The sequence below is a fragment of the Oncorhynchus mykiss genome, chromosome 16, assembly GCF_013265735.2.
Source record: "Oncorhynchus mykiss isolate Arlee chromosome 16, USDA_OmykA_1.1, whole genome shotgun sequence".
NCBI lineage: Eukaryota > Metazoa > Chordata > Actinopteri > Salmoniformes > Salmonidae > Oncorhynchus > Oncorhynchus mykiss.
Window position 1 is genome coordinate 28054426 of NC_048580.1, and position 23959 is coordinate 28078384.

General features: G+C 42.3%; 1 protein-coding gene across 6 annotated transcripts in view; it reads left to right on the forward strand.

Moving 5' to 3' along the window:
• pagr1 (PAXIP1 associated glutamate-rich protein 1) overlaps positions 1-23959 on the forward strand; it is a 32306-nt gene that overhangs the window by 5360 nt on the left and 2987 nt on the right. For all 6 annotated transcript variants that reach the window (XM_036946688.1, XM_021565524.2, XM_021565526.2 and 3 more), the window contains 2 exons: positions 17778-18108; positions 23092-23180. In XM_036946688.1, the coding sequence (XP_036802583.1) occupies positions 17778-18108; positions 23092-23180 (420 nt within the window). The remainder of the gene's footprint in view (positions 1-17777; positions 18109-23091; positions 23181-23959) is intronic.

Here is a 23959-nt window from a genome sequence, read left to right on the forward strand (position 1 = left end):
TCTTGCCTCGCGCAGTGCTTAAGTTCAGAGCAGCTGTCAGTAAAAACCAATACAGAGCTGTGAAGCGGAGAACCTGTACAGCCACTGCGTTCCAATTTAGGCGCTTATGAGTGTCTATATCTGCCATTTTCAACCCGTGTATACTGGTATGAATGTAAAGGGCTACTAATCTGTAGTGTCAATCCACAATGAACTAGGATGAGAATATTCCATGCCCTCCGCCGAATTGAGGACCGTCAATAACCTACAGAACGTATTGACGCAAAGACCGTCAATAACCTAAAGAACTTCAGACAAACGCATGCAATATTAAGCCATGGAACGCCTTGTTTGGCCAGTGAGTGGCCAAGCCCTCGTCACAACTACAACTTGTTTATTTACCAAAACACAGCATTTTGGGCCACTGCCCGCAATTGCGCTCATAATAATTGCTTGTGAAAATAGCAAAAATATTTCTCTCACCCCTGGACCCCACTCCCGAGTGGCGCAGCGGTCTAAGGCACTGCATTTCAGTGTTAGAGGTGTCACTAAAGACCCTGGTTCGACCCAAGGCTGTATCACAACCGGCCGTGATTTTGTCCGGGGTTTGAGGATTTGAGGATTTTCTTAAATGGCCACAGATGCTAAAATCTAAGATCATTAACCCTTTGAAAATAATTTACACAAGTGACATGATTAATAATTTTGCTCACAATGTAATTTCCCCTCATTTAAATTGAGTAACACCTATGACACTTTGTATTTAGAGACACCAAATTATCAATGGAATCCTCAAATTTGACATACAGCCTAGCGTTGTCCGGGTTTGGCCGGGGTAGGCTGTCATTGTAAATAAGAATTTGTTCCTAATTAACTGACTTGCTCAGTTAAATGAAGGTTACACACACTGACCAAAAAGTTATTTTGTTCGCATTTACGTATGTCCCCATTACCAGTAAAACATAATGAAAACTTATTTCTTTCACTTACTTGCTGTCCTATTTCATTGTTCATTTGTTCAGTCGTTTCATTCTCAACCAGGATTTCTATGGAACGCCGTTTGGGTCTTTGCGTGTCAAATACGTTTGTTGACCAATCAGGACCTGAATATGACTGCACGTCACATAATTTAACTCGTTCATTATATTTTTACGTAGTTATTACACTATCACTCTTATATCATATGTCACAAAGATTCATCAATACGTATGCTATGATGCTGGTAAAGGTGTCTCGCGCAGCTACAGTGCTAGTCATAAAATTTTAAAAAAAAAGCTATCTAGCTCATGGATGCAAACAATGTTCTTCCCCAAAAAGATAGCAAAACGACAATCTGTTTCAGTAGCTATATAGCAGGGGTGTCAAAGTCAAATGGACGGAGGGCCAAATAAAAAAATCAGCTACAAGACGAGGGCCGGACTGTTCGAATGTTCATTGAAAAATTTTTAAATGACGCATATAGTCTAGTGAACCTAATTGAACCTACTGAAAACCTAACAAATATATTACAATATGATCAGATAAATAAAGCAATATTTTCTTATGGCTCTGTCAGTAATCTTTAATTTTCAACAGACACAAAAGACAAATTTCCTTTATATAAATATCCCCATAACATGAACATTAAATGAAAGAAACCGGTATTCAAGGCACCATCAGTAGACTATATTTTCTATTTTAGCAAAAGTGGGCTAAATTTACTTCAAAGAAAAAACAATAATAGCAATTTTCTATCATCCACTCAACTGAAATATTTTTAAAATATAATTGGATTGAAATACAAAAAAATAAAGTGCAAAAATCTATTAATCAAAAACAACACTTTGTTTAAGGAGAAGTAACATGCAGTGAAAACAAATATTAAATTTTAACTTTTAAACTTGAACTGAGTAAAAACTCTAAATATGTGATTGCACAGTAATGTTCACTTGTTTGAGGTTGAGGGTGATACTTGGTGGTGTCCCATCTTTTCCACAAGTTCATCAATGTTCGGGGTAAGGCTCTGAGCTGAAGAAATCCTCAGAATTGAGTGGAGGTGTTCAGCAGTAAGTCGACTTCTGTGTGATGTTTTGTTCAGGTTCATCAAAGAAAACAGTTGTTCACACAGGTATGTGCTGCCAAACATAGACAACGTTTGAGCAGCCTGGATGCGCAGCTGGGGCATTGTGCCGGGGAGGAAACGGGCGAACTCCGCAGCACCCACTGCCGCATATTTTGCCCTCAGTGCATCATTGCATTGGAGGTCAATCAACTCCATTTGGAGGTTTGGTGGTGAGCTTTCCACGTCAACAGCAAATGGGTTACCGAGCAGTTCCAGCCTGCTTTTTTGTGCTTCAAAGTCAGCAAATCGGCGTCGAAAGTCAGCGGCAAGCATACCTATTTTATCAGCCAACTGTGTGCTCGGGAACGCACTGGTAGAGAGCTTCTCTTTCATGGTCTGGCAGCTGGGAAAGTGGCTCAAATTTTCTTTCCGCATCTGCGTCTCCCACAGAGTCAGTTTGGTTTTAAATGCCTTCACTGTACTGTACATATCAGAGATGACACGATCCCGACCCTGCAGCTGCAAGTTTATTGCATTCAGATGACTCGTAATGTCACACAGAAAAGCCATTTCACACAGAAACATTTCGTCTCGGAGTTGTGTTGTGTCTTTCCCTTTGCTGTCCAAGAACAGACAAATCTCCTCACAAAGCTCGAAACATCTTTGAAGCACCTTTCCCTGGCTTAGCCATCGCACCTCTGTGTGATAAGGCAAATCACCATGCTCCGTTTCTAACTCCGTCAGAAATGCCTTGAACTGGCGGTGATTCAAACCTTTGGCTCTGATAAAGTTAACTGTGCGCGTGATGATGCTCATTACATGCTCCATTTTCAAGGCTTTACCGCACAACGCTTCCTGGTGTATGATACAATGATAAGCTGTCAGCTCACCTGTCGCGTTTTCCTCTTGCATCTTTTCCCGTATCTTCGCCACCAGTCCGCTCCTGTGTCCACACATCGCAGGTGCTCCGTCGGTTGTCAAACCCACGAGTTTTTCCCAAGGCAGCTCCATCTCATTTACACATCTTGACACCTCTTCATACAAATCATGCCCCGTAGTTGTGCCATGCATAGGACGTAAAGCCAAAAACTCCTCTGTCACGCTTAGGTTGGAGTCCACTCCGCGGATGAAAATTGACAACTGGGCAATGTCAGAAATGTCGGTGCTCTCATCCACAGCCAAGGAATATGCAATAAAATCTTTTCCCTTTTTCACAAGCTGCTCTTTTAGATTGATGGACAACTGGTCTACTCTCTCGGCAATGGTGTTTCTGCTCAGACTCACATTTAAAAAGAGTTGCCTTTTTTCTGGGCAAACTTCGTCACAAACTTTAATCATGCAGTTTTTGATGAAATCCCCCTCCGTAAATGGCCGGGCTGATTTAGCGATCTCTTCTGCCAAAATAAAACTGGCCTTGACAGCAGCCTGGCCTTGTGATTTGGCTTTTTTGAACAGAGCCTGTCGAGATTTGAGGCCTCGTTTTAATTCCTCTGCCTTTTGTAGCCTTTGTTCCATGTCCATATTCTTGTTTTTGTCCGCGTGTTTCGTTTCATAATGTCGTCTCAGATTATACTCTTTCAGTACCGCCACACTTTCTCCACACAGAAGACACACAGGTTTTCCAGCTACCTTCGTGAACATATACTCCGACTCCCACCTTGTTTGAAACCCCCGGTTCTCAGTATCCACCTTCCGTTTTGCCATTTTTGATGGGTATCTGAAAGTTAATTTTACTGTGATGCTGACGACTGCTGTGCCAATAAATATTGAAATGAAGCAGCCTACTGCTCGGTGCGTCACCTTTGCATTGTGGGAAATGTAGTATTGGTGCGTGTAAAAGATCTGCGGGCTGCCGGCTTGCTGCGGGCCGGTTCTAATAATAAATCAAGATCATCCCAGGGGCCGTAAAAAACCTTCTTGCGGGCCGGATGTGGCCCGCGGGCCTTGACTCTGACATATGTGCTATATAGCTAGGTGTCATCTAAAATAACCCTAATTTATAAGAGTATTAATGGTGGTCGGACCCATCTATGTGAAGCTAGCCACAATAAGAATTAGCCACAATAGTGGACTTTGCAGTTTGCCTAAAAAATAAAAGTATGGCATAATTCTACTATTTATCACTGTCAATGACATACTTTTATTCTGAAGGCAAACCACAAATTCTACTATTGTGCCTAATCCTTATTGTGGCTAGCTTTACAACACATAACCCCGGTCCGGTCGAGCCTCACTAGCCAGATGAAGCTAGCTGGCTGCTTTATAATGTTAGCTTTGGACAACAAGGTTAAGTAGCCGGCTAGCTATTTATTTTCATGAACTGTTCAATTTCAATAGGTGAACAACAAGTGGCAACCTAGCTAATACTTACTCAGAAGGATTCCTAAATCATTGCTAAGAATAAATGAAAATGACTGCAGTTTCTACTGGTCATTGTTTTCAAGCTGGTTGTATTGGTGCTAGCTAGGTATCAAACTTCAAACTAAAGCTAGCTACCCCAGAAGTTGCGGTCGAACAAATTATGCTTTATTACCAACGCGGTTTTGTAAACACATCGTTCGTGGCCGGTGTTTGCTGACTTTTTTTTGCACAGCTTTGAGTGCTACTATCTTTTTTTACACGTAAAGACCCAAACGGTGTTCAATACTATGTATGTCGTGAAGCTAATAGCAGTGATGCTATTACTGTGTAACTCCGGTAGGGCAACATCTGAAATATAGCGCACTTGGTAGTGTGTAACGGTGCTCGACCAGTGGGCGAAAGCCAACATCACCCACGACAGAGAACGGTTGATTGTCAAGGGCAATGAATTCCATTATCTTGGCTTTAATGGATTTCGCCTTTGAGTTGTCTCGCTGAAAATGTGTTACTCTTTCAAATGACTGCTTGACTGCTCAATCCACACAGCAGACATTGTGGGCTAGTTTAGGAATGCTGTGTTACGCAAAATTGTACATGGATTCATTACATAATGTACCTTCGTTATATAGGTATGCACGTCAGCTTTGACATCAGTTTTGCACATCGTGCGTTAAACTAGGCATCGGCCGATACCGATATATTCATGCATCCCTACTATGTATAGCTTCGTAAGACTAAAATGACCAACCACCCAGCTTTGGAGTAGTTGATGTAGTTGTATGTTTTTGAGAGGACCTGGCTAATGTGGGAGACATCTAGTAATTGTGCTAAGCTAACTATGTGCTAACATCTCCAGACTACACGCTGAGACAGAAATGAGTTCATCTGACTGAGAAAAACAACCTAAATCTCGCAGTATCCCTTTAACCCATATCAGTGTCTGGAATAATATTCACCATTCTTTCTGTCATTAGTCACTTATAAGTCATTATTTTTAACACACTATTTTGACAATACCTGCGCAAATGCTCATTTGCAATCGATGATGAAAAACGTGCTCACCAATTACTGCGGTCACGTTTTCAAGATCTGATCTGTCTTTTTTCTCCCCATCTTATCCCTTTACAGCTTTTGCCACCCAGAATTGTTCAAATGAAAAAAGTTCAACGTGTCAAATAATTATCAGAAGTGATGATGACACAGCCCGATATTTAAATTTGAGTTAGGTCTGAAGATGACTCTGGCTTAGCTGTACAATGCTACAAATATTACATACATATAACAATTGTCAACATATAACAATGTTTGTACCATGTCTGTGCTGCTACCGTGTTGTTGTGTTGCTGACATGTTGTGTTCTCTTAGGTCTCTCTTTATCCAGTGTTGTGGTGTCTCTCTTGTCGTGATGTTTTTTTTCTAATCCCCGTCTCAGCAGGAGGCCTTTTGCCTCTTGGTATGCTGTAAATAAGAATTTGTTTTTAATTGGCTTGCCTAGTTAAATAAAGTTGAAATAAAAATATTAGCACCCAGGCCAGGAGCTAGTACTTGATGCACAGCCTTTGGCCAAGATAACTACTGACAAATGCTTCTTGTAGCCGTCAATGAGATTGCTGCACTTTTCTACTGGCAATTTGTCCCACTCTTCTGCTGTGTTTGAGGGGTGCTTAACCTCTCTGGTACAAGTTGGAGCATCCCACCTCAACAACAGCTAGTGAAATTGCAGGGCGCCAAATTCAAAACAACAGATATCCCATAATTAAAATTCCTCAAACATTCAATTATTATCCACCATTTTAAAGATAAACTTCTTGTAAATCCAACCACAGTGTCCGATTTCAAAAAGGCTTTACTGCGAAAGCACACCATGCGATTATGTTAGGTCAGCACCTAATCACAGAAAACCATATAGCCATTTTTCCAGCCAAAGAGAGGTGTCACAGAAAGCAAAAATAGAGTAACAAATGAATAACTAACCTTTGATGATCTTCATCAGATGGCACTCATAGGACTTCATGTTACACAATACATGTATGTTTTGTTCGATAAAGTTCATATTTATATCCAAAAATCTCAGTTTAAAGTGGCGCGTTGTGGTCAGAAATGCATTGTCTCAAACAAACACCCGGTAAAAGTGCAGAGAGCCACATCAAATTACAGAAATACTCATCATAAACATTGATAAACGATAAACGAAGTGTTAAACATACGAATAAAGATAAACTTCTCCTTAATGCAACCGCTGTGTCAGATTTCAAAAAGGCTTTACGGAGAAAATACACTTTGCGATTATGTTAGGTCTGCACCTAGCCACAGAAACCCATACAGCCATTTTCGAGCCAAGGAGTGTCACAAAAGTCAGAAATAGCATTAAAAATAATCACTTACCTTTGATGATTTTCATCTGGTGGCACTCCCAGGTCTCCATGTTAGACAATAAATGTTTGTTTTGTTCGATAATGTCCCTCTTTATGACCAAATACCTCCTTTTTGTTCGCGTGTTTTGTCCAGTAATCCGAATGCTTAAGGCGCGTGCACTAAGTCCAGACGAAAAGTCCAAAAAAGTACAATAAAAAAGTTAGTAGAAACATGCCAAACGATGTTTAAAATCACTCCTCTGGTTGTTTTTGAAATCAATAATATTTCAACCGGACAAAAGCTTTGTCAATAGGAAAGGCGCTTTCCCGATCAGGCGCATGGCTGATGATTGAAAGTGCTGTATCTCCCTCATTTTTCATAGTTAAAGCCTGAAACAATGCCTAAAGACTGGCCACATGTAGAAGAAGCCATAGAGATCGTGAACTGGGTCCTAAGTCTTTGTATGGTGGATAGGTTTTCAATGGAAAAAGTCTTTAAAAATAATAGTACTTCCTGGTTGGATTTTCCCCGGGTTTTCGCCTGACATATCAGTTCTGTTATACTCACAGACATTATTTTAACAGTTTTGGAAACTTTAGAGTGTTTTCTATCCAAATCTACTACTATGTGCATATCCTATCTTCTGGGCCTGAGTAGCAGGCAGTTTATTTGGGCACGCTTTTCATCCAAATTCCGAATGCTGCCCCCTACCCTAGTGATGTTAAGCAATAAGGCCCGAGGAGGTGTGGTATTTGGCCAAAATACCACGGCTAAGGGCTGTTTTTAGGCACGACACAACAAAGTGTCTGGACACAGCCCTTAGCCGTGGTATATTAGCCATATATCACAAACCCCAGAGGTGCCTTACTGCTATTATAAACTGGTTACCAACTTAATTAGAGCAGTAAAAATAAATGTTGTGGTATACGGTCTGATATACCATGGCTGTCAGCCAATCAGGATTCAGGGCTCGAACCACCCAGTTTATAATGTAGTTTACAGTCTAGACCAACTGCTACCATAGGTTTTCTAATGGTTTCAGATCTGTACTCATTGCTGGCCAGTCCAGCATTTTTTCCTTAACCCTTCCCAGATGCTTTTTGATGTGTGTTTGGGGTTGTACTGATGAAAGACCCACAACCTTCGACAGAGACCAAGGTTTTGGACACTGGACTCCAAAACACTTTGCATATTCAAGGCCCTCCCGAGGTCGCAAAGAAACCCCACTGCATTATCGAACCTCCGCCATGTTTGATTCTTCTAATGCTTAATTAGGTCGTCAGAAAATCTAGCGCTGATCTGCATTGAACTAATTTAGTTTAATCTGCCCACAGAACAATATAGCAGGATTTAGGCATGTTTAGGTGGGTTTTCTTGTCATTCTTTCAGATGTTTACCTACAACCAAGCTCAGGTGATGGCTTAAATTTATTGTAGCCTAGGTCTAATACACTGAACAAAAATATTAATGCAACATGCAACAATTTCAAAGATTTTACTGAGATACAGTTCATATTTTTTTTGTTTTTATTTAACTAGGCAATTCAGTTAAGAACAAATTCGTATTTACAATGACGGCCTACCAAATGGCCTCCTGCGGGGATGGGGGCTGGGATTAAACATTTAAAATAAAATAACAAAATACCAAAGACGACAACATAGTGTGGCAGCAACACATGCCAACACAGCATGGTAGCAACATCGCAGCACAAAGCATTATTGGGCACAGACAACAGCACAAAGCGCAAGATGGTAGAGACAACAATACAACACGCAAACTGTCAAATCAAATTTTATTGGTCACATACACATGGTTAGCAGATGTTAATGCGAGTGTAGTGAAATGCGTGTGCTTCTAGTTCAGACAGTGCAGTAATATCTAACAAATTCACAACGACTACCTTATACACACAATGTAAGGGGATGGAGTAAGAATATGTACATGGATGCACAATGGCATAGGCAAGGTGCAATAGATAGTATAAAATAGTATCTACATATGAGATGAGTAATTTAGGATATGTAAACTAGAGGTCGACCGATTTAATCAGGGCCGATTTTCAAGTTTTCATAACAATCGGAAATCGGTAATTTTGGACGCGATTTTGCTGATTTTTATATATTTTTTTTTACACCTTTTATTTAACTAGGCAAGTCAGTTAAGAACACATTCTTATTTTCATTGACGGCCTAGGAACGGTGGGTAACTGCCTTGTTCAGGGGCAGAACGACAGATTTGTACCTTGTCAGCTCAGGGATTCAATCTTGCAACCTTACGGTTAACTAGTCCAACGCTCTAACCACCTGCCTCACGAGGAGCCCGCCTGTTTTGCGAATGCAGTAAGAAGCCAAGGTAAGTTGCTAGCTAGCATTAAACTTAATCAATCATAATCACTAGTTATAACTACACATGGTTGATGATATTACTAGTTTATCTAGTGTGTCCTGCGTTGCATATAATCGATGCAGTGCGCATTCGCGAAAAAGGACTGTCGTTGCTCTAACGTGTACCTAACCATAAACACCCATGCCTTTCTTAAAATCAATACACAGAAGTATATATTTTTCAACCTGCATATTTAGCTAAAATAAATCCAGGTTAGCAGGCAATATTAATCAGGTGAAATTGTGTCACTTCTCTTGCGTTCATTGCACGCAGAGTCAGGGTATATGCAACAGTTTGGGCCACCTGGCTCATTGCGAACTAATTTGCCAGAATTTTACGTAAGAAGGTTGTGCAATGTAACAGGATATTTCGACTGATGGATGCCACCATTTAGATAACATACGGAACGGTTCCGTATTTCACTGAAGGAATAAACGTCTTATTTTCGAGATAATAGTTTCCGGATTTGACCATATTAATGACCTCAGGCTCATATTTTTGTGTGTTATTATTTTATAATTAAGTCTATGATTTGATAGAGCAGTCTGACTGAGCGATGGCAGGCATCAGCAGGCTCATAAGCATTCATTCAAACAGCACTTTCGTGCGTTTTGCCAGCAGCGCTGCTGTTTATGACTTCAAGCCCATCAACTCCCGAGATTAGGCTGGTGTAACGATGTGATGTGAAATGGCTAGCTAGTTAGCGGCGTGCGCGGTAATAGCGTTTCAAACGTTACTCGCTCTGAGACTTGGAGTAGTTGTTCCCCTTGCTCTGCATGGGTAATGCTGCTTCGAGGGTGGCTGTTGTCGTTGTGTTCCTGGTTCGAGCCCAGATAGGAGAGAAGAGAGGTACGGAAGCTATACTGTTACACTGGCAATACTAAAGTGCATATAAGAACATCCAAAGGTATATGAAAATCAAATGGTATAGAGAGAAATAGTCCTATAATAACTACAACCTAAAACTTCTTACCTGGGAATATTGAAGACTCATGTTAAAAGGAGCCACCAGCTTTCATATGTTCTCATGTTCTGAGCAAGGAACTTAAACGTTAGCTTTCTTACATGGCACATATTGCACTCATAGAAAATTATCTTGGGAGATAATGCGGTCAGCATTTGATTGTAAGGAATTCTAGGTCAGGTGAACAAAAGGATTTGAGTTCCTGTATGTTATGATTATACCATGAGTCAATAATCATGAGGCATACACCCCGCCCTTCCTCTTACCAGAGACATGTTTGTTTCTGTCGGTGCGACATTTGAAGAAACCTGGTGGCTCTACCGACTGACAACATATCCCGAGTGAGCCATGTTTCTGTGAAACAGAGAATGTTACCTTCTCTGAAGTCTCTCTGGAAAGCAACTCGTGCCCTAATTTTGTCCACCTTGTTGTCTAGAGACTGGACATTGGCGAATAATATGCTCAGAAGCGGTGGATGGTGTGCTCGCTTTCTAAGTCTGACCAGGAGGTCACTCCGTCTACCTACTCTGCGATGAAGTTGTTTTGGTTCGACCTCTGGGATTAGATCTAAATCAAATCAAAGTTTGTCACGTGCACCGAATACAACATGTGTAGTAGACCTTACAGTGAAATGCTTACTAACAGATTCTAACCAATAGTGCAAAAAAGGTATTAGGTGAACAATACGGTGGTAAAGAACACACCCTTTCCACTTCGGGAAAGTTCTATTACTGCTCGTAATGTTGGTAAGTTGACGTTGTTCTTACATCCAATAGTTCTTCCCGGCTGTATGTAACAACACTTCAGATTTTCTGGGCTAACAATGTAAGAAATAATACATGAAAGAACAAATTACTGCATTGTTTCCTAAGGACGTGAAGCGAGGCGACCATCTCTGTTGGCGCCATCTTAATGTCATGTCAGTAAGAGAGTCCATGAGTCAGTCTTTGAATGAAGAGATTGAGATACAACTATCCAGTTTGAGTGTTTGTTGCAGCTAGCGACTGGAACGAGCGACCCAGGGATTTGTGTGCTTTGGGGACCTTTAACAGAATGTGACTGGCAGAGCAGGTGTTAAATGTGGAGGATGAGGGCTGCAGTAAGAGGGTTTTACAAATAAGCATCAACCAATGGGTCTTGCGACAGTTATACAGAGATGGCTAGTTTACAGAGGAGTGCAGTGATGTGTCCTATAAGGAGCATTGGTAGCAAATCTGATGGCCGAATGATAATGCATATCTAGCCGCTCGAGAGCACCATTACCTGCTGATCTATAAATTACGTCTCCGTAATCTAGCAGGGGTAGGATGGTCATCTGAATCAGGGTTAGTTTGGCTGCTGGGGTGACAGAGGAGCGATTACGATAGAGGAAACCAAGTCTAGATTTAACTTTAAATCAAATCAAATTTTATTTGTCACATACACATGGTTAGCAGATGTTAATGCGAGTGTAGCGAAATGCTTGTGCTTCTAGTTCCGACAATGCAGTAATAACCAACAAGTAAACTAACTAACAATTCCAAAACTACTGTCTTATACACAGTGTAAGGGGATAAAGAATATGTACATAAAGATATATGGATGAGTGATGGTACAGAGCAGCATAGGCAAGATACAGTAGATGGTATCGAGTACAGTATATACATATGAGATGAGTATGTAAACAAAGTGGCATAGTTAAAGTGGCTAGTGATACATGTATTACATAAGGATGCAGTAGATGATATAGAGTACAGTATATACGTATACATATGAGATGAATAATGTAGGGTATGTAAACATTATATTAGGTAGCATTGTTTAAAGTGGCTAGTGATATTTTACATCATTTCCCATCAATTCCCATTATTAAAGTGTCTGAAGTTGAGTCAGTGTGTTGGCAGCAGCCATTCAATGTTAGTGATGGCTGTTTAACAGTCTGATGGCCTTGAGATAGAAGCTGTTTTTCAGTCTCTCGGTCCCAGCTTTGATGCACCTGTACTGACCTCGCCTTCTGGATGATAGCGGGGTGAACAGGCAGTGGCTCGGGTGGTTGTTGTCCTTGATGATCTTTATGGCCTTCCTGTAACATCGGGTGGTGTAGGTGTCCTGGAGGGCAGGTAGTTTGCACGCCCAATTTTTCAGTTTTTGATTTGTTAAAAAAGTTTGAAATATCCAATAAATTTCGTTCCACTTCATGATTGTGTCCCACTTGTTGTTGATTCTTCACAAAAAAATACAGTTTTATGTCTTTATGTTTGAAGCCTGAAATGTGGCAAAAGGTCGCAAAGTTCAAGGGGGCCGAATACTTTCGCAAGGCACTGTAGGTATTCCTCTTGTCCAGATGGGTTAGGGCAGTGTGCAGTGTGGTTGAGATTGCATCGTCTGTGGACCTATTTGGGCGGTAAGCAAATTGGAGTGGGTCTAGGGTGTCAGGTAGGGTGGAGGTGATATGGTCCTTGACTAGTCTCTCAAAGCACTTCATGATGACGGAAGTGAGTGCTACGGGGCGGTAGTCGTTTAGCTCAGTTACCTTAGCTTTCTTGGGAACAGGAACAATGGTGGCCCTCTTGAAGCATGTGGGAACAGCAGACTGGTATAGGGATTGATTGAATATGTCCGTAAACACACCGGCCAGCTGGTCTGCGCATGCTCTGAGGGCGCGGCTGGGGATGCCGTCTGGGCCTGCAGCCTTGCGAGGGTTAACACGTTTAAATGTTTTACTCACCTCGGCTGCAGTGAAGGAGAGTCCGCATGTTTTCGTTGCAGGCCGTGTCAGTGGCACTGTATTGTCCTCAAAGCGGGCAAAAAAGTGATTTAGTCTGCCTGGGAGCAAGACATCCTGGTCCGTGACGGGGCTGGTTTTCTTCTTGTAGTCCGTGATTGACTGTAGACCCTGCCACATACCTCTTGTGTCTGAGCCGTTGAATTGAGATTCTACTTTGTCTCTATACTGACGCTTAGCTTGTTTGATAGCCTTGCGGAGGGAATAGCTGCACTGTTTGTATTCGGTCATGTTACCAGTCACCTTGCCCTGATTAAAAACAGTGGTTCGCGCTTTCAGTTTCACGCGAATGCTGCCATCAATCCATGGTTTCTGGTTAGGGAATGTTTTAATCGTTGCTATGGGAACGACATCTTCAATGCACATTCTAATGAACTCGCACACCGAATCAGCGTATTCATCAATGTTGTTATCTGACGCAATACGAAACATGTCCCAGTCCACGTGATGGAAGCAGTCTTGGAGTGTGGAATCAGCTTGGTCGGACCAGGGTTGGACAGACCTCAGCGTGGGAGCTTCTTGTTTTAGTTTCTGTCTGTAGGCAGGGATCAGCAAAATGGAGTCATGGTCAGCTTTTCCGAAAGGAGGGCGGGGCAGGGTCTTATATGCGTCGCGGAAGTTAGAATAACAATGATCCAAGGTTTTTCCAGCCCTGGATGCGCAATCGATATGCTGATACAATTTAGGGAGTCTTGTTTAGCCTGCAGCTTTGATATGTGCTGAGAGAAGGACAGTGTAGCCATACTTTCAAGTTCTAATCACACCTGTGGGGAGAGAGGCATTGTTCTTACCAAACCACAACCTTGCTCTGAACATCTCCAAAACAAAGGTCAAAGGCAGAGAAAGCTTGTTGGACGAAAAAGCTTTGTTGTAGAGCGTTTAACACAACATCCGGGGACGGGCCAGCTTAGTATAAGACTGTATCATCTGCATATACATGGATGAGAGAGCTTCCTACTGCCTGAGCTATGTTGGTGATGTAAATTGAGAAGAGCGTGGGGCTTAGGATCGAGCCTTGGGATACCACCTTGGTGACAGGCAGTGGCTGATGTTCTGACTTTATACACGGCACTCTGAGGTAGTTAGCAAACCAGACCCAAGATCCCAATACTCCTTAAATGGCCCACAAAAATTGAATGGTCTACCGTATCAAAAGCTTTGGTCAAGTCAATTAAAATAGTAGCACAACTTTGCTTAGAATTATGGGCAATGCTGACCTCATTGAGGACCTTTAAGGTTGCAGGGATACATCCATAACCTGAGCGGAAACCAGATTGCATACCAGAGAGAATAATATAGACATCAAGAAAGCCAGTCAGTTGATTATTGACAAGTTTTTCCAACACTTTTGATAAACAGGGCAAAACAGAAATGGGCCTATAACAGTTAGGATCAGCTTGATCTCCCCCTTTAAATAAAGGACGCACCATGGCTGCCATCCAAGCAATGGGAACTTCCCCAGAGAGGAGAGACAGGTTAAAAAGGGCAGAGATAGGTTTTTCGATTATAGGGGCAGCAACCTTAAAGAACAAAGGGTCTAAACCATCTGACCCAGATGTTTTTTTGGGGTCAAGTTTAAGGAACTCCTTTAGCACCTCGGACTCAGTGACCGCCTGCAGGGAGAAACTTTGTAGTAGGGCAGGGGGAAAAGAGGGAGGAGCATCATGGCTAGTCGCATTAGAAGGGGTGGGAGATGAGGAAATGTTGAACGGGCAAGGAGGCATGGCTGAGTCAAATAGGAATCATGATTAAAAAGCACAGCCATGTGCTTCTTGTCAGTAACAACCACATCAACTTTAAGGGACATGGGCAGCTGTGAGGAGGAGGGTTTATTCTCCAGATCTTTAACTGTTTTCCAGAACGTGTTGGGGTTTGACCCACAGAGAGAGAACTGCTCCTTAAAGTAACTAACTTTGGCCTTCCAGATAGCCTGAGTGCACTTATTTCTAATTTGCCTGAACGAGAGCCAGTCAGCTTGAGTATGCGTGTGCCGAGCCTTTCGCCAAATGCAATTCTTGAGGTGGAGCAACTCTGCAAGATCACGGTCGAACCAGGGGCTGAACCTGTTTTTAATTCTCATTTTTATTATGGGGGCGGTTAACAATATCACTGAAAATATATTTTTTAAAGAAGGTCCAAGTGTCTTCGACAGAGGGAATCAAGCTGATTCTATACCAATTTACAGAGGCCAGGTTATGAAGGAAGGCTGGCTCATTAAAGTTATTTAGCAAGCGTCTATGACACATCGTTTCACTGAGCAGCCATTACGAACACAGGCTGTAAAACAATGATCACTAAGTCCATTACAGAAAACACCAGACTGATAACTATCAGGATTATTTGTGAGGATAACATTGAGGAGAGTAGCCTTTTCTGGGTGTTTGGAGTCATGCTTTGTTTGGAGTCATGCTCGCCCCAACAGTGCACGTGTGCTGGAGGCAAGCGAAAGCTCGGGAGAGAGGGGGGAATGTGGTAGGGGTACCTGTACCAGACGGGGAGACAAGCCAGGGCAGACCGTAAACAGATCGCCAGGTGGAATCCAAACAGCAGTGCAGCAGGCAACGGGAGTCGGTGTCACACCCACTTGGGATGGTCTTTTAACAGCAGGAAGAAGCTTCAAGGCTTCTGGATTTGGGTGGGGTAACCTGCCATTTGTTGGGCTCAAAGGCTTCCACCTCTCACTTCACACCTCAGTACTAATTGAAGTTGTATCTGGTCGGTCTCGGTTCCAGGTTGTATGGTGTTCTTGGTAGTGTTAATCCTTCCAGGTAATTTTGTCCAAAATTGTAGGTTTCGAGTTTTGCTCTAGAGTGAAGGTTATGCTGTGGAGAGTAGCATCCTGTATATGTCTTTGCCGAAAAATTCAAGTTTATCTTACTCGAAATCTATCTTTTTGCAAAAAACGTCTTGAAAAATGTGAGGTCACATGCATGCAGCTGCCTCTCTCTCTTTTCCGTAAGGCAATCAGTCAATTGAAATTAATTAATTTGGTTCTAAATCTATGAATTTCACATGACTGGGAATCCAGCTATGCATCTTTTGATCACAGATACCTTAAGGTAGAGGCGTGGATCAGAAAACCAGTCAGTATATGGTGTGACCACCATTTGCCTCATGCAGCGCAACACATCTCCTTCGCAAAGAGTTGATCAGGCTGTTGATTGTGGCCTGTTGAATGTTATCCCACTCTTCAATGGCTGGGTGAAGTTGATGGATATTGGCGGGAACTGGAACATGCTGTTGTACACGTAGATCCAGAGCATCCCAAACATGCGCAAATGGTTGACATGCCTGGTGATTATGCAGGCCATGGAAGAACTGGGACATTTTCCGCTGCTAGGAATTGTGTACAGATTCTTGCGACATGGGGCCGTGCATTATCATGCTGCAACATGAGGTGATGGCGACAGATGAATGGCACAACAGTGGGCCTCAGGATTTCGTCATGGTATCTCTGTGCATTCAAATTGTCATCGATAAAATGCAATTGAGTTCGTTGTCCGTAGCTTATGCCTACACATACCATAACCCCACCACCACCATGGTGTTCACCTACACGTCTGCCATCTGCCTGGGACAGTTGAAACCATGATTAATCTGTGAGGAGCACACTTCTTCAGTGTGCCAGTGGCCATCAAAAGGTGAGCATTTGCCCATTGAAGTCGGTTATGACACTGAACTGCTGTCAGGTCAAGAGCCTGGTGAGAACGACGAGCGTGCAGATGAGCTTCCCTGAGACGGTCTCTGACAGTCTGTGCAGAAATTCTTTGGTTGTGCAAACCCACAGATCATCAGCTGTCCGAGTGGCTGGTCTCAGACGATTCCCCAGGTGAAGAAGCTGGATTTGGAGGTCCTGGACTGGCGTGGTTACACGTGGTCTGCGGTTGTGAGGCCGGTTTGACGTACAACCAAATTCTCTAAAACAACGGCTTACGGTAGAGAAATTAACATAACATTCTCTGGCAACAGCTCTGGTGGACATTCCTGCAGCCATCATACCAGTTGCACACTCTCTCAACCTGAGACATCACTTGCATTGTGTTGTGTGACAAAACTGCACATTATAGAATGACCCTTTGTCCCCCGCACAAGGTGCACCTGTGTAATGATCATGTCGTTAAATCAGCGTATTGATATGCCACACTTGTCAGGTGGATGGATTGTCTTGGTAAAGGATAAGTACTCACTAACAGGGATGTTGAGGCTCCCGAGTGGCGCAGCGGTCTAAGGCACTGCATCTCAATGCTAGAGGTGTCACTACAGACTCGATTCCAGGCTATATCACAACCGGCCTTGATTGGGAGTCCCATAGGGCAGCGTACAATTGGCCCAGCATCGTCCGGGTTAGAGTTTGGCTGGGGTAGGCCGTCATTGTAAATAAGAATTTGTTCTTAACTGACTTGCTTAGTGAAATAAAAGGTTACATAGAATTACAGAGAAGCTTTTTGTGGGTACGGAACATTTTGGGGATCTTTTTACATGTTGCATTTTCTATTTAGGGCCTATGCAACCATACAAATTATGGATTAATAGTTATTAACTTCTAATTTACACATCTGTCTTTACTGTTCCCTTGCCAAATTCACGCATCGCCACTGGCCTCTCGCCCACCCCACCGAATACCCGATTCGAAAAATAACTACAGATTGCGGCTGGATGATATTTCACAAAAGTGGGAAAGGTGTCATAAACAAGACATGCTCGTATTTAGTTTTTCGTCAACATTTTTGGGATACAAAAAGGGCCTTAGATTTATAGTTATTTCATTTATACTTGGGATATTGTTTTGTAACAGGAAAGGTAAAAAGAATAGCTGGAGGGCGTCCTTGGATGAGTTTTTCATGGTTGCAAATACCACCGCAATTCAAGAATGACACACTAACTTACACATGCATGCTTCTGTCCGAATAACATCTGTTTTTTTCCAGATGGAGACAAAAGTGGAGATGCGATGGAAGGAGAGGGGCAGGAGGGGGAGATGGAAGCAGACAACAAGCTGGAGGGAGGCGATCGAAAGCAGGTGGAGCGAGAGTGGGAAATCACCTATAGCGATGATGAAATCGAGGACCCCAAAAACTGGATGCCCCCTCCCGACGAAATCAAAAGACTGTATGAGCTCCTTTCAAAAGGGGAGAAGCTGGAACTGAACTTTGTGCCCCTTCCTCGAAGACCGCCTACACCTGAGAGGACCCCCTCGCCCGAGAGGGATGATGAGGACGAGGCGACAAAAGAGAGGGAGAGGGAGGATAGAGAGCGCAAGTGAGTTGTGTATTCATTTATATCTAAGGTTGGTTATGTTTCCTTCTAGCTCTGGTCCAGGAGGACTACGGTAAGCAGAGTTGTGTTCATTGTGGTACGCAATGGAAAACCAAAATTATCGTTTCTTATTGAACAAGTCTAGGGGCTCTATTTTCAAACACACTTTTAGTTTGCAATTGCGTCATGTAAAAACTGGCGCACTGGCATTTTATTAAAATATCACGAGCAGCAAAACAGTCAACATATTCCCCTTTTTTATTTATATTGGACATTATTTTTGTCCAGCTTCTGTGAAGTTTGGATGCCCAATGCATGAAAAGTGTTAGCGACTCGGGATGACTTATTGTTTTTCGTTGATAATTTTGTAAAAAAAAATGCATCTTCCACTATCTTTTGTTGAATCTCGGGAATTACGATCAATGTCTGAAGTTCTGAATCCGCTTGTAAGCCTGTTTGTTTTTTAAACTTTCACGTTGAAAAGTCACTACTGGCCATTTCAATGGCGATGGTAGGCTATTGCTACAATGCCTTCAGAAAGTATTCACACCCTTTTGACTTTTTACAAATTGTTTTTTTTTTTTTTTTACCCCTTTTTCTCCCCCATTTTGTGGTATCCAATTGTTGTAGTAACTACTATCTTGTCTCATCGCTACAACTCCCGTACGGGCTCGGGAGAGACGAAGGCTGAATGTCATGCGTCCTCCGATACACAACCCAACCAGCCGTACTGCTTCTTAACACAGCGCGCATCCAACCCGGAAGCCAGCCGCACCAATGTGTCGGAGCCTACACCGTGCACCTGGCAACCTTGGTTAGCGCGCACTGCGCCCGGCCCGCCACAGGAGTCGCTTGTGCGCGATGAGACAAGGACATCCCTACCGACCAATCCCTCCCTAACCCGGACGACGCTAGACCAATTGTGCGGCGCCCTCCCGGTCGCGGCCGGTTACGACAGAGCCTGGGAGCGAACCCAGGGACTCTGATGGCACAGCTGGCGCTGCAGTACAGCGCCCTTAACCACTGCGCCACCCGGGAGGCCGTGTTACAACAATTTGAAATGGGATAAAATGTATTACACACATGATGTCAAAGTTTAATTATGTTCTTCCAAAATGTTCCCAATTAATTACAAATGATAAGCTGAATTGTCTTGAGTCAATAAGTATTCAAACCCTTTTATGGCAAGCCTAAATAAGTTCAGGCGTAAAAACGTGCTTAACAAGTCACATAATTAGGTTTTTACATGATTTTTGAATGACTACCCTAGTCGAGCAGTGAATTTCAAAAACAGATTCAACCAAAGCAGACAGTAAGTATCCCTTTGAGCATGGTGAAGTTATTAATTACACTTTGGATGCTGTATCAATACACCCAGTCACTACAAAGATACAGATATCCTTCCTAACTTAGTGGCCAGAGAGTAAAGAAAGGGATTTCACCATGAGGCCAATGGTGACTTTAAAACAGGAGTTTAATGGCTGTGATGGGAAAAACTGAGGATGGATCAACAACAGGTTCAGTTACTCCACAATAGTAACCTTATTGACAGAGTGAAAACAAGGAAACCTGCACAAAACATATTCCACAACATGCAACCTATTTGCAACAAGGCACTAAAGTAATACTACAATTTTTTTTGTAAAACAAACATTCTGTCCTGAAGTGTAATGTTTGGGGAGTACCACTCCATATTTTCAAGCATAGTGGTGGCTGCAATATGTTATGGGTATGCTTGTAATATTTTTTTAGAATAACAAAGAAAAGGAATGGATCTGAGCACAGGCAAAATTCTAGCGGAAAACCTGGTTCATTCTGCTTTCCACCAGACACTGGAAGATTAGTTCACCTTTCACTTACCAATAAGACAGTGAATGTTTGAGTGGCTGAGTTACAATTCTGACTTAAATCTATGGCAAGACCTGAAAATGGTTGTCTAGCAATAATCAACAACCAATGTGACAGAGCTGGGAGAATTTTGAAAAGATGAATGGGCAAATGTTGCACAATCCAGCTGTGGAACGCTCTTACAGACTTACCCAGAAAGACTCCCAGCTGTAATCACTGCCAAAGGTGCTTCTACAAAGTATTGACTCTAGAGTGTGAATACTTATGTAACTTAGATATCTGTATTTAATTTAATACATTTCTAAAAACAGGGTATTGTGTATAGATAGATGGGTGCACCTTTATTTATTTAATCAATTTTGAGTTCAGGCTGTAACAACAAAATGTGGAATAAGTCAAGGGGTATGAATACTTTCTGAAGGCACTGAGTGTATTTCCATATTTAAGCCATGCAATTACTTGGGTGGGTGCCACAAAATCTCAACTCATCATGAGGGGCCACAGTGGCTTGCAGGTCTGCGTACCCACATCCACAGGCGTTCTCAGAGATTTACTGGTTACAGTCACTTTGAAAACAAGAGTCAGTCCAGTCCGTCTTTTGTTGGCCCATAAGAAAGGCTGCACCAATAGAATGCAATTGTCTGGGCCCAATATGTTTTTTGGGGGAAAAAAATAGTGAAACTATTACTGTATATCATTTTCTGAAAATACAATGCAAAAATATTACATAACTCTTAATCTACAATTTATGTTCATAACGCTGGGCAACATGGGCCTGGGAGACTCACATGGATATTGGTATCCACAGTACTCCACCAATTATAAACCTTTCAACTCAATACTTCTTGTTTTCCCCTTAAACATTTTTTTTGTACATAAATGCACTTAGAATTGAAGAAAATTTGCTTAAAACCTCTCTAGGGTACGTGGGATGGTAGCAACACACCTGACCAACATCCAGTGAAATTGCAGAGCGCCGATTATAAAAATTCTGAAAACATAGGTTTAAAGATGAACTTCTTGTGAATCCAACCACGGTGTCAGATTTCAAAAAGGCTTTACGGCGAATGCATACCATGCGATTATTTGAGAACATCGCCCAGCAGACAATTCATTACAAACAGTAATCAGCCAAGTAGAAGAGTTGCACAAGTCAGAAATAGAGATCAAATTAATCACTTACCTTTGATGATCTTCATATGGTTGCACTCAGGGGACATTCATTTACTCAATAAATGTTTTTGTTCGATAAATCTCTCTTTATATCCAAAAACCTCAGTTTTGTTTGCACGTTTTCTTCAGTAATCCACAGGCTCAAACGCAGTCACAACAGGCAGACAAAAAAATCCAAATTGTATCCGTAAAGTTCATAGAAACATGTCAAACGATGTTTATATTGAATCCGCTGGTTGTTTTTAGCCTAAATAATCAATAATATTTCAACCGGACAATAACGTTGTCAATATAAAAGGTAAACAAGAAAGGTGCACTCTCAGGATTGCGCATGAGAAAGCTCTGTGACACTTTAGGGTCCAGTCAGACTGGTCTTACTCCCTCATTTTTTAGACTACAAGCCTGAAACAATTTCTAAAGACTGTTGACATCTAGTGGAAGGCATAGGAACTGCAATTTGACTCCTAAGTCAATGGATACTGTAATGGAATTGAATAGAAAACTAAAAAAGGTTTTTGACTGCCAGGTTTTTGACTGCCAAATCAGTTCTGTTATACTAACCGTTTTGGAAACTTTAGAGTGTTTTCTATCCATATATGCATATAATAGTTTCTGGGCCTGAGTAGCAGGCAGTTTACTTTGGGCCCGCTTTTTATCCGGAGGTGAAAATAGTGCCCCCTACCCTAGAGAAGCTTTAAACTGCAAAAATGGCTCTTCGATGCCAAGAGGCGGGCCTTTAAAATGTGTCTTCCCAGGGCCCTTGACTTGGTCCGGCCTTGCATTGCCGAGGTCATAGAAAAACTCCTTGAAGGCTATTTTTCATCTCACCCCAGTTGTGTTCTGATTTATGAGGGGGTCCCTGATGAATGTGCTATCACTAAAAGGCTCTCTGGCTGGTCCCAAAAAGTTTGGTTTGTGCAGTTAGAGTAAACTCTTAACCAAATGCATTATACCAGTGGCCAAAGCAAGATTTGGTTGGGTGGCACCCCCACCTCACGGTCAAAACATTTTACTGGGTCCGTCATGACGGCAATGATTTATTTTTAAAAAATCAAATCAAAAAAACTATTTTAAAAGTACATTTATTGCAAGTCTGCAAATTTTTCAACAGGGCGTAGAGAACTTTGCCATGGGGCCTAGAGAATTTTTACCATTTTAAAGCAAATTTCCTGGCATTTTACACATTTTACCAGGACTTATGCCATGTTAATATGCTATCTGAGTGAGTGACTGTGTATTCTAACACTCAACAGTAAGTTGAGACGCTGACTGAGTTGACTGGTCAGGGGCCCAGTTTTGGAAATTGAGGGCCGCCAGTTGCCATCCCTGACTCAGAACAATGTGGAGTGTAAACATGTTCAACATATTTAGGAAATATGGGATAGGCCTACATTATATTTTGTTTCTGTAGGCCAGCGTTTTTTCTGGAGACCCTGAGGGGGTGCACATTTTGGTTTTTGCCCTAGTATTACACAGTTGATTATTTGAATTGGCTGTGTAGTGCTAGGGCAAAAACCACAACGTGCACCCCTTGGGGTCCCCAGGACCAAGTTTGGAAACACTGCTGTAGGGCATTTTAAGAAAATAGGCTATAAATGGACTAACATTCGAATTGGATTTGCTGACAATGCAATACATAAAATACACAACTTGAAGCAACCACACATTTAGCCATGAAGCAAGTTCTGATTGGCCAGTGAGAGGGTCAAGCCTGACAAACCTACAACTTGTTTATTTGTCAAAGCCTAGCCATTTCACACCATAGCCAGCTGCTGCGCCCATAATTCAGGTTGTGAAAATTGCAAAAATATTTGACACACCCCCAAAAAAACTATAGTGCTACCACCAGTGCTAAGATTCACCATTGGGTTAGGTTTGTTGAAATAGAGGCCAAGGGACTCCACCTGTTTTTTATAAAGATAAACTATGGCAGTATGGATGACTAGTATTTTCTTTCTTTGTCAGGGCCCCATCTCCCACAGAGTTTGATTTTGATGAAGAACAGATACAACAAACTCCAAAAAATGCTTTCATCAACCGACGCAGGACACCAGGTATGACTCGCTGCTCATGACTTTCACTTACCTCATTCTTTGTTTTGGAAGATACCTTTCATTCCACAGTATCTCTCATGCAACTTAGGGTCTATAAGCACTTGCCTATTGCCTAATATCGAGTCATATTCACAGTGATTCGATGAGATTCAATTAGACTGAACCGGAGTGCAGCTAAAACTGGTGCTGGGGCATAATTATCAAGAAGGTGGCATGATGCATTGTTCATAAAAATATGTACACTACCTGACCAAAAGTATGTGGGCACCTGCTTGTCGTACATCTCATTCAAAAATCATGGGCATTAATATGGATGTTAGGCTTGTGTGCAGCTGCTCAGCCATGGAAACCCATTTCATGAAGCTCGAACAGTTATTGTGCTGATGTTGCTTTCAGAGGCCGTTTGGAACTCGGAAGTGAGTGTTGCAACCGAGGACAGACGATTTTACGCCCTTCAGCGGTCCCATTCTGTGAGCTTGTGTGGCCTACCACTTCGCGGCTGAGCCGTTGTTACTCCTAGACGTTTACAGTTCACAATAACGGCACTTAGTTGACCAGGGTAGAAATTTGACGAACTGACTTGTTGGCATCCTATGACGGTGCCACGTTGAAAGTCACTGAGCTCGTCAGTTAAGGCCATACTACTGCCAATGTTTCCCTAAGGAGATTGCATGGCTATGTGCTCGATTTTATACACCTGTCAGTAACGGGTGTGGCCGAAAATAGCCGAATCCACTCATTTTGAAGGGGTCTCCACATACACTATACAGTGCCTTGCG